Source organism: Syngnathus leptorhynchus, chromosome 11 (assembly GCF_054491065.1).
Source record: "Syngnathus leptorhynchus isolate UIUO chromosome 11, UIUO_Slep, whole genome shotgun sequence".
Classification (NCBI taxonomy): Eukaryota; Metazoa; Chordata; class Actinopteri; order Syngnathiformes; family Syngnathidae; genus Syngnathus; species Syngnathus leptorhynchus.
In genome coordinates, this window is record NC_141205.1 from 4,504,181 (window position 1) to 4,520,312 (window position 16,132).

Sequence of the window (16,132 nt, forward strand, 5' to 3'; positions counted from 1 at the left end):
CCAAGGTCTATTTGGTGAATGATTTGTGCTTCTTCCCTCCAATACGTTCACATTTTCAATATTTATAAAATAGCCACGAAGAAAGATTAATAGAAGGGAAATATTATCTTTTATCTTGTAGTGTCCCAAAAGTAAACAAGCTTGATTTGTTTTTGATTGTGGTTACCCTAAATCTCGGATTATGAGGATTGTTGAGGATGTGCAAAAAAAAAAAAAAAAAAAAGTGAGTACATGTGTAGTTCTGCTTCTTAAATGATGAAATAAAATTTGTAAACCTTAAACTGAACATTAAAAGTCTAGTCTGGATGTACTTTTTAAATTGGATTTATTATTAGAAAAATATGAGTTGCAAATAAAAATATAGTAAAACACAAACAAACCACTGTCAAATAGAAAGGCAACATTAGTGTTGTAAATACATAAAGCTGGAAAAGTATGTACAGAAAGCTGCAGGTTATAAAATAAATCTTGATATGTTTTTGTAATCGTACCCTCAAACTGTTAGAGTGTTTGCATTATTATTCAACTGCATCCTTCCACAGTTTTTTAGTTTGCTGAGAATAAACACAAACTGAAATATCGCTATGATCCTGTTAACATGTGTGTTACCTTCAATCAATACAAAGCTGTGTCACTTTTTATAACTTATCAATGCTGATTAGATGTTTGTCTAAAGTGAGATTAAAAACCAGGTTGACACAATATTATACAATAACTGCTCATCTCCTGCTACTTAATAATCTTGGCCCTCTCGAGTACTCTCAATCTAAAAAAAAAAAAAAAGAAAAATTGAGTGAGTGAATCAGAATAGCAAATTGTAAACATCTTCAGTCAACAATGTCACTTTACCTCATGTGAAAGCTCACACCTCAGTGAATTTGCCAACACTTGAATTCTGCAACAAAGAGTATTTTAGATTCATGCAAATATATTTCAAAAATATTGCAAGGCTTTGGTGCTACACCTTAGCACAAAGCACGTTCTTGGCCTGAAGTGCGACTGCTGCTTGGCTTTGTTCAGAGGCTTCGCAAGCTCCCGTTGGAATGGAGTTCGCCGCCTCCCTGACAGCGATGGTGGAGGTGAAGACTGAAGACGTGTCCTCAGTCTCCCTTTCCAGAGCAGAGCGGTAACTGTGAGCGGAGCAGCTGAGGCCGCTCACACTTTCACCGGAAGACTCTGAGCTGTCCACTGCACAAAGACAATTCAAAAGTTATTGCATTCCATTCCGTTCTATTTAGAAGCAAAAACTTAAACACTCATTGCCCAAATCTTTGCACCAAATCGTTGAAATGTACTCTTACACAGTAGGTTGTGACTCCCACTCTCATGGTCGACGTCATCCTCCTCTAGAACCCCTGCTGGTGATACGTATCCTTCCAAGCCACTTATTAACATCTTCCGTTTTGGCCCACAGAAATATGTCGCCGGGGACGAGGAGCCACGTCCCGAGGAAGAAGACGAGGACGAAGTACTCCGTGAAGCAGCAGATTTTGGCCGTGCCCCGGTAAGACCGTTGTGTGGCCCATTTGCACTGACATGGGGCGGCATCTTGTTTTCTAAAAGAGAGCAGCAAAAACAGAAACAAATTTTGAGGATAAATAAAAAAAAAAAATCCATCTATTGACTTTCAATAGTTTCCATTGGGGATTTATTTGTGATGTATGAGGAAGCCATAAAAGGTGCAAAAACCAAACTTGGAACCTCAGAACTGTTCATATTAGAATGAAAAAATATTGCTTTACCTCTTGCCATCAGCCCGCAGTCAACAGCTCTGTCACTGATAGCTGCTTCACTGGGTTGGATGTCCATAAAGGGTTTGTTTCCAATTCCCATAAAGACTCGCTCTTGCATACGGATCTCTGATGGACACATGGAAGGAAATATTAAGTCGTGCGTGCCCACGTTTGTAACAGTTACTTTTTTACCTCGGTTGTGTAGTGCCTGATCCCAGAGGATCCGTTCCAGGTCTTTCGTCCAAGCCTCCTTCAGTTCCCGGCTAAATGCTTGCAGTGTGTATGTGTCTTGGGTTTTCCGCTTTCTGAACCAAATTTCAAAGCAAAGTCCGGTGTCGCCGGTGTTTTGGGTCATGCCGACGTCTGATGTCTGAAAACAAACACCACATTCATGACTATTAATTATTTGGGCTAGACTGGACTGGATCTGTGAAGTTTGTTATTATTTTATGCTCATTAAAATGTGAACATGTGTGTAACATGGTGTTCTTGGACATTGGTCATAACTTTGCAACAAGTAGAGCAAATTGCCCAAGTTTTGGTATTGCAGCAAACCTCAGTCCACTAACTTGTTGCAGAAGTAGAAGTGCAGGCAACACCCAAAGTACATTTAGCAATTTTGTATATGTATTATGACACCTAAATTAAAAAAATAAAATACATTGGTGTGTATGTGTACCTTGAATGACTGTTTGTAGACGTACGTATCATTCCCGACGTCGGTCTTCCTGGTTTTGCTAAAAAGGATGAGTTCTTGAAAAAGGAAAATATGACGGGAGCATTTTTTCTTCCTAAATGTTACAAAGAACTCATCCTGGCGAATTAACTGCCCTTGCTCCTTGAGATTAACCTGCAGGGCATAAAGAGAATGATACCAAACCTCAATCAGGATGGAATGTTATATTTTCCGATCTTTTGTAACGGAGGTCATTTATTCATAAAACAGATGGAATGTTTCTTGTAGAAAAATGACTTGCGATGGGCCACGGATTTGACTGCCTTGCAAGCAGCACCTTAGATTCATTCCGCAGAGCAGATGGAAGAAATATTAGCATTTGAAACTCCCGTCCAAGATGAACGAAGATTGATCATACTAAATTAAAGAAGCCACATTTCCGCCTCCGCTTATTTTTCCCCGTCAGTAAAGTTTCCATTGTTATTTGTCATCTGCGCTTCTCCGCAGCATTTCTAAATGGCATCCTAAGTAAATGTAGACACACACTTTTAAAATAGCAATTCTGCTCAAATTACCTTTAATTGTACTGTATTTTGAAGAATTTATTTTAATCATCCATGACACTGGTCAGGTTATTGATGATAATTGACATTTCTTGACCCCTGCTCTAATTTGCCCACAAATGTGAGATGGCCGACAACCGCTCCAGGCGGTACTCCACATGAATATTCTTTTCATCTCTGGTCTTGACCTATAAACCGAAACTGTAATGTACAACAGAGTTGTCCTCACGTCACAATGGCGGATGGCGTCCATGGCCAGCAGATTGTTGCCGTGTCTGAGCTGGAAGTGAACCACCTCCAGGGCAGCTTTGAGTTCCATCAGCTCTCTGACTTGTCCTGGCGCACACTCCCTCATCATGTCTTGCAGCAGCAGGCTGTACTTACTGATCCGCTGCACCGGTTTCAGTAGGTAGGACCACAGGTCCATTTTGTCCCTGAGAGTCAGCTGCTTTTGCTGGTGGGCAAGGAAACAGGAGGGATCTTTCAAAGAAGAGTTACAACACTAAATGAAAAATACCTTGAGATGATAATCCTGATCCAAAGTTTGTTGGCTGAATACCAATAATAATATTTGAAGAAATGCTCATCACAAGTCCTATCAGTGCATGAGTCATGTTATGCTTGCATGCTAACCAGGAGCATGTAAGCCAAAAAGCTCCACCGTGACATTCTTCAAGTAGACAGTTGGGGAACCATCCCTCCCCTCATGTTTAAAAAAAAAATGCACGATTGAACTCAGAGTAAAATGTGATTCACCTTGAAGAAAGCCTTTCCATGATTGATGAGAAGGCTATCAGATTGTGGTTTGTTTTTGCTGTAAAGGGCATACAGAGCAAAGTTTTCTCTCTAAAAGGGGGAAGAAGGAAAAATAGTACTATTAGATAACAGCATTATCACACTCCATATTTGGTGTAGTTTATAATATACCACAATTTTGAGATAGCGCCACACGTTATTCTTTAAGCTCCAAATATGTCATTGTGAATTCTGTGGAAATGACTCGTTGCTTCACGTACATGTCGTAAGAAGCAGCGCCCGACCCTGAAGGGTTCATTAGCGCAGTTCTCCAGCTCACTCATGAAATGATGGCGGTGGAAATCATGCAGTTTTTCCAGGTTACCAAAGATGCTCCCTTTCTGGCCCCTGAGGTCTTGCGGGACGTCGCTTCTCTCCAATTCGGGGAAGTAGTGCTCCCGAACATAACCCAGAGCCTTTACGTATTCCCTCTCTGTGGACAGAAGCTCCTCCATGATCTTTTGTAGTTTCCTGAAAGTATGATTATAACCGAGAGAGAGTGTTTTAGATCATGACGTGAGTTTCCTAGACAAGATCTCACAATTTTAAATTAAGGGAGCCTAACATACAAAATATTGCTTCCATTGTCTGTTGGGACGACGATTGTCTCCTTATTATCGCAACTCAGGGTCGAAGCTGGATGTTCTTTGGTGGAACCTTCCTCATCGCCCTCTCTTGATTTGAAGCTCAGATTCTCGGAGTAGGAAGAAGGCAGGCTTTGGAGAGGCTCCGAGTTTTGTTCTGACGTTCGCTTACTCGTCTGACAGAGCGGCTGTTTTTCATGAAAAGGTGCATGAGCAATGGCGAATGGCGAATAAGTTGTTATACACGATCCCTCACTCAGGGAGCGACTCAAGACTCGCTGCCGTGAAACGTCGGTGTCTGTTTGAACCGAGGCTGTTCTTCTCAGATCAGCCTCACTGCGATGCCCTCTTGGCTTCAATTTTGTTTCTCCCTTTCTTTGCGGTAGAAGCTTCAGGGCTGGAGGTTCTCCGTTTTCATTGACTTTCAAGGATGCAGCTTTGGTGTGTTGATTTTGAGGGATGTAAACTTTTTGAGAGTTTGCATGCTGGATCAGGGAGGATTCAACCTCCCTCATTTCCGTCTTACTCTCCATTCCTCCAGCTTGCCCATGAGTGCTTACAGCCATGGTCTGTTGGTTATGCTTCTTATCTCTGCATGCTTTCTTCTTCTTCTGCATCTTCTCAAGACGCTGCCTGACTTCTTGGCACCGCACCCAAGCCGCATTCCACACTTTCATCGCCCCCGAGGACCCCGATCTTAAAGAACAGGCCTTAGATTTCAAGGCCTGGAAATTCCGGGTGGAGAATTCATCACCTAATCTCTCTTCATACAACTGCAGTGTGCTGAGATTGGTCTGAGCCAAGTAACACTCGTGCTCTACCTGCTCTAAAAAATGACCGCATTCCATGGCCAAAGCGCAAGCCTACAGAGAGAGAGAAAAAAAACCAAAGTGTAGCTTTTAAGTTAGCTCACGTGAGTCAAACTGGAAGTGAAATTAAAAGTCACAAGCAAGATGGCGACTCCAACCTGCTCACAGAAGCGGTGCACTTTCACAAGCGTGGTGAGTTCCTTGTGTATCTGCTCCGCTCGGGACATAAAGTCATCGACATTGCACTTGAAGGTGTTGAGGACTGTCTGAAAAACATCCGCCACCGGACTGGACGCACTTGAACCCACATTTTTTTCTGCTTCACTCACGAGAGACAAGGCGTGCTGTTGTTTTTCCTGGAATAAACAATACGGAGGTTTTGGACATTTTATAGACACAGGGATGTTTTTTTTGGGGGGTTTTCCAGTCACTATGAGGATATGTGTACCTTTGCTTGAAGGAGGAATGTGTCGTACCGCTGCAAGATGTCCTGAGTGTACAAATGATCTTTTTGGTCAAACTCCTTCAGTCTACATTCACCTTGTTCGCTGAACCACACAGCCGACTGCAAAAAAAATGCCACAGCAATATTAGCGACATTTCACCTCACATTGCGTCCGAACTTGCAGTACCTCTTTAATTTTTGCATCCATGTCTCTGAGCACAAAAAGGTGCTCCAATTGCTGAAGTGATTCGTTTGATCGCATCACCAGCATGTGGAGCTTCTCCTCAACCTGGTTGTACAGATGTGTCACTGACTCCAGAGCATCTCTGCAACGACACACATGAATGTTTGTGTTCACCAAGAGGACAAACGTGGTACTACACATTGTGCGCTACCTGTAGTCTTCAGACTGTGGAAAGCGGAATTCTTCCCTCCTCATTCTGGCCAGCGCCGCCCCGCCTTCTCTCTGCAGGGTCACCAATCGAGCATCCTCCAGCACCTTCTTCATCGAATCCCTTTGTTCTTGAATGCATTCACGAACCTCCTGCAACAGGAAAACATTCATTGAGCATTCCAAAAAAAATTAAAAAAAACAGCATTCATTTAGCGCGACACTATTCATAAAAATAAATATTTTGTTTACCTGGGCTGTGTCCATGACATTGACCTCATTCACTTTAGTAATAGCCCTCTGTAACAAACTGTCAGCCTCTTGAAGGTCACTTATGAAAGAAACCTTTCTCTGAAATGGAATGTATTTATGCTTTAGTGGAACATAACACAGTAACTGTCTGGAAGTAAAACCCCAATGTGCTGTCATTCACACAGGAGTTACTTTCAACTTTTGTTAAAAAAAAAAAAAAAAAAAAAAAATGTCGATCATTCCTGACATAACTAATACACTTTTTTTGGGCATTACCTGATGGAATTGGAGCCAATCTTTATGGTTGTAAGTGAATGTTCCTCCCAGCTCAGAGGTCAACTGTGAAGCGTCCACTGTCTTGTAGAGTGCTTTCATAGACGTCACCAAGTCCATCTAGCAGTGACAACATGCAAATGGTCACAGAAATGCACAACTGTGCGACTGACTTTGGTGTTTCTTACCTGCAGACCAGGCTGCTTTTCAGGGCGTAGACATGTGTCTTTATCCACCAGCATTACTACACTGTGGACAGCGTGCAGCGCTTGCTCCTGTTAGGAACGGCAAATACTGTGTGGCTCTTGTGTACAAATAATTCATTGCCGTTTTAAAATGTTGTTTGTATTTCCCACACACTATAAGGACAAAAATACTAGTCACACATTTTTAATCCTCTGTGTGTTTGGCTTCTTGTTACCTAGTAATTAAAACTGTCATCTCACAAATGCTCTTCTGGATATTGGTGCAGTAATTCCCACACACAAGTAGTAATTCAAAGAATGTTCCCACAAGAGTGGGGTGTCGCCCCCTAGCGTATGTGAAGCAAAACATCCATCCATGCAGTTTCTTTAGTGTGGTTGGTTTTATTGTGCCGCTCGAATGGATCTTTCATTTTTCAGTCTTTTGTGCCTTTGTCTCCTATTGTTATTCTAACCTGTGCCATGAGCAGAGCTTTGGAGAGTTGAGGCGGAGGAGCTTTTTTCCTGGAATCAACGACCAGAGTCATTCCCAGCTCTTGAACGTCTTTTCTAAAAAGAGAACAATGAGTCACCTTAGGGCACATTCAGGCATGTTCTCTTCCTCACATGGGCCTTTGAGATCTGTAATGATCTTTTATCGCTTTATCTCTCTGTGTCTGAGACATCCTCTCATATTCTTGCTATGCCGCGCCCATTACAATGACCTGGATGCTCTTGAGTCAGTTGTGCCCACGTCAGGCATGTGTGCTAATTCTAGCAGGGCGGACTTGCATACCAGACAGTTGGCAGCCTCCCTGGCTACAGCACATACTTTGGAGCGGTGGCTTTAAAGAGAAGGTTGCTATCAATTGGTTCTTGAACTTCAAAGACGGTGTGAGTGCCAGTGTAAACATAAACCACTGTTGAAGTGTTAGCAGAGAATAAGTGGCAAAGTTAAATAAGTGCATTATGCTGCCCTCTTGTGGCACAAATAGGTATTACATAAGCCTGCATTTGCGACCCTCAATTTAATACAATCCACTAGTGGTGGATTTTATGAATACAGTCTTTATATTAAGCATGCAGCAATTTTGTATACTCATAAAAATCAATGTAGTGTCATACTTCTAATTCTAATTCTTCACCAAACAATTTTTGACCCTTAAAGGCCACCGCACTCTAATAGGACTGACACTGCAAGCTTCCAAAATATGGTTCTCAATGCAGCACCTGGGTATGGAGTGGAGATAGAGTAGTAACTCGCATAGATTCTGTGCAGATAGAGGAGATGAGGTCCATTCCTTATCACAGTGAACTTCCACCACTGCACGGCCAGTCTTATCCCTGCTGCCTGAAGGTGAGCAAATAAAAGGTAGTACCAAAATAATTGACAAGGTTAATATTGGCCTCCATAAATGCTGCCTGCCACTCATCTTGAATTGTTCAAACATTAAGGCATAGTACCTGGTAAATAAATGATAGCTAGTTCAAGCAAACCACCAACGGTTTGAAGAGTGGACTTCAGACTTTGAAGAGATTGTGGTGGTGGTGTAGCGCTAACAGAGGTGAGTTGAGAGGAAGATTTGTCATCTGTCTTTGAGTTCTGCAATCTCAGATGCGGTCCATTTGAAGTGGAGGGAGTTTCGATTCCGCTTGGCTGGTGGGAATCTGCCAGTAAACACAAACGTGTATTTTGAAGCCACGACATCTATGGACAGTTTAGAGTCATCTATTAATCTAAAACGTATGTTTTGGGAATGTGTGAGGAAATGTGGAGTTTCCGGAACAAATCCTGAAAAAGCCTGAGGGAGAACATGTAAACTCAACACAGGAAGCCACTAGTGCGACTAGAATAACACCACTTTCAAGGGACTCAATGATGCTTAAGCTTCTCAAGGAAGTGATTCCATGTGAACTACCATAGCATCAACGTTTACGAGTTTATACTAGTTACATTGCAAGCGATGACCCTTGGCAGCCTTCCTTAAACTCAAAACACCTGCACAGCTGTCTGTAAAGCTTTTCAAATGTGGACATGCTCGCTGTAACTAAACACGGCAGTGGCCCAGACGAAACCCGCCTTTGATTTCAAAAATCTTAATTGGTCTCTCCTCTGAGCCAACAAAGGCTGGTCTGTGCTTTCTGCCTTTGCTGCTTTAATAGTCCGTGACATGCTTATCTCCGGTCAAAATCTGGCCACGCATCCTCTCGAGGTGCAAGGGATGGTGTATGTCAGTGAGCGAGCGCCCAGGACACAAAATGGCCCTTCTGGCATGTTATGATGTCCATCTGCACAGTAAATTGCAGAGCATCAATTCATCACAAGCTCTCTGTTTAAATGGGGCGGAGAAGGCCATAATTGTAGTGATATAAATGCAGCCATATTACAAAAAAAAAAAGACTGAGACAGGATCCATTAAAGATGAACCGCCGTTAGATGAGCCTTAATGATGTGTGTCCTTTGCAATATCGTGAGACTATTTGCAAATGTTCTCAGGCCTTTCCAGTCTTTATAAACATGTCCATTAAATATAAAAGGACATTTCATTTCAACTTCTTACCTTTTCTGTAGAATTTCAGTTTTTCCAGTTTGGTGGTCACTTCATCTGGCAGATCTGATTTCTTGCACTGCATCATGTTACTAACTGTCTCTGGGCAAATATCACTGTGGCTCCTGTTACTGGGTTTGTAGAAATGTGGACTCCCTTTAGGAGTGTCAGATAGAGTCGACAGAGACCTGACCTTAGATTTGTGTTTGCCTGATGATTTCATAACATCCACTTTCTGCTCCGACTTCTTGTCGGGATCGTCACGCATATCTAAAAATAGCCCAGGTCGCCGCTCCATATGCTCAGACTGAGAAAGAAGTTTGGTTTGAATTTTATGGCTGTAACTTAAGCCAGGGGTCGATGACAAAATAATGGGTGATTCTGTCAAAATGTCTTCTGATTCAGAGCTTGTGGGGAAATCTTTGTGACTGGAGCCAAATATTTGTGTTATTGGCTCACAGTAGTGCCTCTTTTGGCAGACGTGGTAGCCTGACATGGGCGTATTACAGTGGTTACAAAAGTGTCCAAATTTATTGTTTTGCTCCAAATCTTCGCAATGGCTGACCTCCTCCAGCGCCGCGAGATCAACGCTCCCTTTTTCTAAAGGGACGGGGTTTCTCAGCGCCGCTAGGTAAGAGTCTCTGTACCTACACTTGATGTCTTGCTCTGAGAGCTCCTCCCCCAGCCTTCCCTGACTGCAAGGCATACAAGGTTCTTCGGCATACTGTAGAGTGCGTCCGCAGAAAACGCTGCTGGCCAGTGGCGCGGACGGCGGTGGTTTGACAGGTTTGATCAAGACGGACTTTGGTGGATTTGAACAGCCGCCGTGTTTGGTCACTTGTGCAACATCCACCAAGTCGACATAATCGCCTTCAATTTCGAGATGGTTGCGGCTGTCCCAGGTGTTAGGGGACACCCAACCCACAGGTTTGATTAGAGGTTTGGAATAGGATCTGGGGATTCTTTGATAATGTTCTAATCTGACAAGTTTGGAAGAAGAATCCACAGGTCTTAGAGAAGCTGACATCCTATCTTTGAAAGGTCGAACCGGAGCCTCCAGCGGCAGAGTGGATGCGCCGTAAGTGGACGGAACTGACATTGGCTTTGGCTCAGGAGAAGCTTTCTGATGAGTGCTCATAACCTTCGGCTTGTCCAAAAACTCTGGGACGGCCACCTCTGCCCATGGTAACTTGATGACTCCTTGGTCCGTGCAAAGTAAGCAGCGTGATAGAGGAGTCCCCCGGCGTCCATCATTGATGTCCCGTAGCCAGTCTTCAGTGAAGATGCACGGATAGGAAGTCTCTGGGATGGGGGTCTCCTCCACTTCCCGACCTCCGGCTTCCAGAAGGCTTTTGAGGACGATACGAGCCGCCTGCTCGCCAAATGGTTCCACCTGGAGATAAAAGTCTCCAGGACGCAGCAGCAAAGGGTTCACGGGTGCTATCTGGACAACGGTTCTGTCATGGAGGCAGAGAGGCCAGCCCTCACAGCGGAAAACCACATCGGAATATCCAGCCTGGAAATATAAAAGCAGAGTTTCATCTAATGTGTCTCCATCTCTTGCCTCGTGAATTTGAAATGGTCTTTGATTAGCTTCGATAAATAGATTTAACTGGTGATGGAGTTGTTGGTATGACTTACACATGCCGCCTGCTGTACACTTTCCAGCAGGTGTTTGGAAGGGATAAGGAAATCCAGTAGACACCGCAAGGCATCGCCATGGTAATGCTCCTCGATGGTGCGGAAGAGCTGGCTGAGGACGATGGGCGCCGTGGCTTCAAAAGGCGGGTAGAGTGCCGAGAGGGCGCTTTGGATGGATGAGTCCAGAGATTCTGGATTCTGCACAACCACAACAACAAATGAATCTGCTCAATTACAGTTTTTATAAGAGAGGGTGAACATCTCACAAATGGGTCTTTTGTACGTTTCCTTCACTTTCAAGTAGTCCAACTGAGCGATCTGTTGGTGCCCCATGATTGACTGCAACCAGTCAAGGGCGTTCCCGATTTACATGCAAACCTGACAAGGACGAGTGCTACTGAAAATTGATTGCAGTCAATAAACTGGAAACCGTGGTTCAAATTTACCAGAATGTCAACACATAACTGCCTCATTTTTCAAATGTGATGCCAACGATGATAGTCTTAAAGTCATGACCAAGGCATCATCAAGATGCGGCCAAATCCTAGCTACTAGCTACAGCATGTCTGCTATTCATACGATCGCGTCACAGTGCCCAGCTGTGTTAATCTCCCGGACCCACAAAGAAACCTGTTTTCAGCCCCTTCCTCATTTAGGCTGACAGCCACACCGGGACCAGAGCCTGACCCAGAGTAAACACAGTACAGCAGCTTCAAAGACCTCACACTGCTTGGGCTGGGACTGACGCTGGTGTGACCATGTTGGATATTCGTGGCACACTGAGAACTGAGGTCATAGCTGTTTTTCATTGAATGCTTCAGTAAAGTCTTCAGTTATGCCTTAATATGCTATGTATTTGTCAAATTAACAACATTTGATCTGTGAGGATTTAGTATCTTTCGTAGACAACGTGTGCTAAGTAGAAAAGAATGTTTCCTTTTTATTTGTGCGCACATCTGTAACAATAGATTATCTAAAGGAGAACAAAATACCTCAGAGTCTGGCTTTTGAGCAGTAATGCATCACAGCTGTTACAGCTCTACTGTATGCATGTGAGCCTCAAGTCACAGCTATTAAAACATAACACTGGGAAGTGGCTTTTTCCCATTGTTAGAAATTTCAATTGCTTCAAAGTTTGGTTTGGCACAACTTGTCAAACCAGAGTAAATTCATGTATTGTGTCAATAATGATTCAAACAATACTGTAAGCGCAGCAGCCGCTTTTCATAGTTTCACTCCCACAAACAGCCAGAATACAGCGTTCCGTTGGACTTCTATCCCGGCCTTTATCAGAGATTGTTGAGCCGATGGCCACATTCCACAGCCGCCTCCTTTCTTCCCACTATTGCCCATGTTGCATGCGATTTCACTCGGAAAAGGCAGTCGGACTCCAAGCAAAGCTCTTTGTGTATCCTGATTTAACATACTGGTGTGGACAATTATTAGCAATAAAGGTTCCTGCGCTCTTTTTATTTTTTTGTCTCGTTTGCCATTTAAGACGCCCCGGGGCTATTTGCAGCCTTTGTTTCTCTATATTGCCTCTGGCTTTGGGTCAAACAAGCCGATTGGAACTGTTGTATAAACAAGTAGTCAAGATCTGTAGTGCAGTGGCACTTTGCCATTAGCCACGAAGAAGGGGAAGGGTTAGAGAGGCTAAACTGGCCTTGCTGTGATTGTAGAGATTAACTAAATGGACACAAGCTCTTGGGACTCACAATGCATTTGCAGATGTCATCACATCCCCCCCCAAAAAAGATTCTGGGAAGAAAGTGACCTCCAGGCTAATGTTAGTTAGCAGCAAAAACACTGACTTGCGGCGTATCCAGCATGTAGGGACAAGAGCCGTATAGGAAAACACCAGCAACTCAGCCGTGACGACAGATACTGACAGTATGGCAACAAAGCGCTGATGTCGTATAACGCCTGGGCATGTTTGCTAAACAGACATGTGTTCAGTGACGTCAAAAAGGAGAAGGAAATCTATGTCAAGAAAGTTGTGAGACAGGGCAGAGGGCCACCAGGGCTTTGAGAAACGGCTCAAGCTCTTGCAGCAAATTGAAATTGCTTTTTTTTTTTTTATAAGGCTGTTTGAAGTCATGAGAATTACCATGAGTGGTGTTGCGGTGATTTATTATTTTCTGACTTTATCTAGAATGGTTGTTGTTCACATGGGCTTGAAAAAAAAAAAGTTAATAAGCACGTTGGGCTAGAGTTGGCTCATTTTTACATTTGAGTTACATGACATAGTCCTGTTTTTTTGTTTGTTTTTATATATTCTGATAGACATCATGGCAGGGTTGCGAGAATAATACCCGTATGGAATTTGATAACCACAGATAAGAATCAGGCCTCTTCCAAATGTGGGTACAAATCAAATGTGCATCGGTTATCTTCCAATGTGACTGCAGCAAAACTGCAGACGGTTACCATCAAAATAAGCCATAAACACGCATGCATCCAAAATCACTCATTTGCTACTTAACAAATGCGTTACAAAAAATAAAATGACAGTGAAAATAAATCAAATGAATAAAATTACGATATACTCGAATATATATTTATCAGTTTTAACTGAAGTGAAAACTATGGGAAAAGTTATGAAAAACAATCACTAAAACAATACCCCAATCCTGAATTCCATTTTGACGTATTTTCAGTAAAAATAGACCAGTAACAATCCTTTTCAATAAGTCATGTCATCCCAGCCCACCCCATATAATCACATAAACATGTAACTGGGACCTCCATGCTGCTCTGCCTCCTCCACTCTTTGTTCCTCCGAGTGGAAGGGAGTCACATTTGTCTATGCGTGCGATCTATTCTTGTTAACATCAGCAGACAGACGCTCCATCCCGAGATGACATCTTAAATCCTTTTACCTGATAAAAAAGCCCATCTAAGACTAAGTGCCTGTACGTTGCTCCCGTACACACGGATGCCAAAAATGAAGCAAATTCCTTTCTTTCAGGATTAGTTAGTATTTTCTATTTGTGGAGCACAGTTTGTATCATGAAAAGGTTAATTGACAACACACAAACTCAGACATCCAATTGGTTAAGGTAACATTTGAATTTACAAACGTAAGGACCACCTCATCGCTATAGCAACAGTACAGGAAGTGAAAATACAAGGAAATATTTTGAGGGTATCAAATATTGAACTGAAGAATTAGTTTCAGAGCAGGAGTCCAGTCCAACTTGTTTATTCACTCTCTTAATTATTTTCTTATGAATGATGAAATTATTTCGCCCGGCCAACGTAGTGTAATACTGTTTGTTTTACAACAAACGTTAAACATTTGGGCAAGGGCCCACTCGTTGAACTCCGCTTGCAACACATATCTGCTATTCACTCCGCAAAGGTTCTGTTTTGAAAACACTGCAAAGCACTTGACCCACTTTTACGAAACCGAGACAACGGACAAAGTCAAACGATTGCCCACAGCTCCGAAATGTTTGCTTTTCTGAGTGAAACAAACGGAAAAAAAAAAGGGACTTGGCTCATTGAGTTGCACAAGGTGCGTTTGTCACTACAGTTGGAGCAGATGGTGTTCGTGGATTTGTCGGTCGGAATTTGGCAAGTCAAAATGGCCAGGAAGTATGATTTTGCTTCTAGGGGGAACTGAGATAATTTAAAGTGAAGAAGTGATGACATGTTGATGGCAAGGAAGCCCAGCTACTGATGCACTGGCAGAGATGAATACCGACAAAGAAGGCAATGGACTACATATGAGGTGTCATTCATTGATCATTGATGAGGGACAATTATATTTGTACCATGGCTAAATTCCAACTTTCGTTTGTTGACCAGGTTCTTATTATGACAATAAGATGATTTAGAAAAGGCATGATGGATACTTTTAGGGATATTTTTCTACATTCAGTACAGTGCAATCTGTAAATGAATGAACCAAAATGTGGAAAAAGATGCCTCAAGTCAAACAAAACTTAGGAGCTCAATAGATATTCAGATGACTGAATTTCAAAAAAATATTTTTAAATATTTTGTTGAATTGGCCAACTTAAACATTTTGTTGCCTTAAAATTTGGATTTCAATCGATTTGCAAATACCTTTTCTTTGGATCTGTGCTCTTTTTATGATGCCCCCATGGCAAAGATTAAAAGTGTGATGACAAGCATAAAATCTGAAAGATGACTTGTGACCAGATGTACAACCAGTTACATTTGTTACAACTATTTACAATTGTTACATGTTACAATTAATACATTTCCAACCTTCATTCATTCCAGCAATACCTTTAAAAACATATTAACAATGACAATTGTGGTTCGAGTTTTTCTTTGATTACAGAGCTGTGTTGTACAGAAATCAACTTTTATTTGTACTTGAGTGCATGTTTCTTCCTATGAACTGTTGAACCGCAAAGCTGCAGAGGTATTCATACACCCAGAACTCCCTCCACTCACTAAAGAATTTGGCCCGTCTGCATGAATTGAAGTCTTTTAAAAAGTGAAGGACTCCAGGAAGCTTAACAAGAGAGCCTGCGCGCCGCTCTTTGTCACTCTTCTCACACTCCAGCGGCGTGAGATGCTGCGGGCGGCTGATGGGAACCAGTCCCACCAACTGTGCTGAGAACAACAAAAACTTTTCTAGTCCTTCAAGTGACATCCACTTTTTTGTAACGCCGCTCACTGCTACTGCCCTTGGGTGGGCTTCATTTGTATTTTGCCGTTGAAGTTAGGTACAAAAAAAGGAATCTGACTTCACTTGCACACACACTTGACAAAGACAAAGAGACAAACATGCCTAAGCCAGACACTCATGCTCTCTCCCACTAGGTCAGTGGAGCAGTGGAGTTTTGAAAGCAACCTGTAACAATAACAGCCCAAAAACAAATGAGTGCGTTTACCATCTTCACAGAAGTTTCTCCTCCAGCAGGCAGCGACTTTGATTATAATCCTCTGCCGAGACGCTCCCCGGGATCAGCCCAGAGAGGCTTGCCATATTTAGAGCGCCAGCGGAGGAGCTGTCATCTGTTATACTACGTCCGCATGACAATCCTGATGGAAAACTGACTTGTTTCCGCATCGATAAACAGTGCGAGGAAGAAAAACAAGTTGTCAAGCAAGTCTCCCTGTTCACGACTCTCTGGCTTCTCTGAGAGTTTCCAGGGGTGAGCTGCAGAGAGAGAGAGAGAGAGAGGGAAGGGGAAGAGAGATTGTTAGAGAGGGGGAGGAGAAAAGCTTTCTCTTTTGGAGGAAATCCCCCTGGAGGCTT

The 16,132-nt window shown here is 42.8% G+C and overlaps 1 protein-coding gene across 1 annotated transcript; it reads right to left on the minus strand.

The window, feature by feature from the left end:
* Positions 1–327: 327 nt before the first annotated feature.
* quob (quattro b) lies at positions 328–16,011 on the minus strand. The gene is made up of 24 exons (XM_085924568.1): positions 15,765–16,011; positions 10,894–11,091; positions 9,265–10,768; positions 8,168–8,371; positions 7,934–8,054; positions 7,180–7,273; positions 6,710–6,796; positions 6,525–6,641; positions 6,249–6,347; positions 6,001–6,149; positions 5,793–5,931; positions 5,609–5,725; positions 5,319–5,516; positions 4,337–5,214; positions 3,989–4,238; positions 3,729–3,818; positions 3,202–3,426; positions 2,413–2,583; positions 1,926–2,103; positions 1,743–1,859; positions 1,302–1,556; positions 965–1,188; positions 850–895; positions 328–766 (listed from the first exon to the last, which is right to left on the minus strand). Exons 1-23 carry the CDS (start codon positions 15,765–15,767, stop codon positions 863–865), a joined length of 5,451 nt encoding a protein of 1,816 aa, XP_085780694.1. The 5' UTR covers positions 15,768–16,011; the 3' UTR covers positions 328–766; positions 850–862.
* Positions 16,012–16,132: the final 121 nt, after the last annotated feature.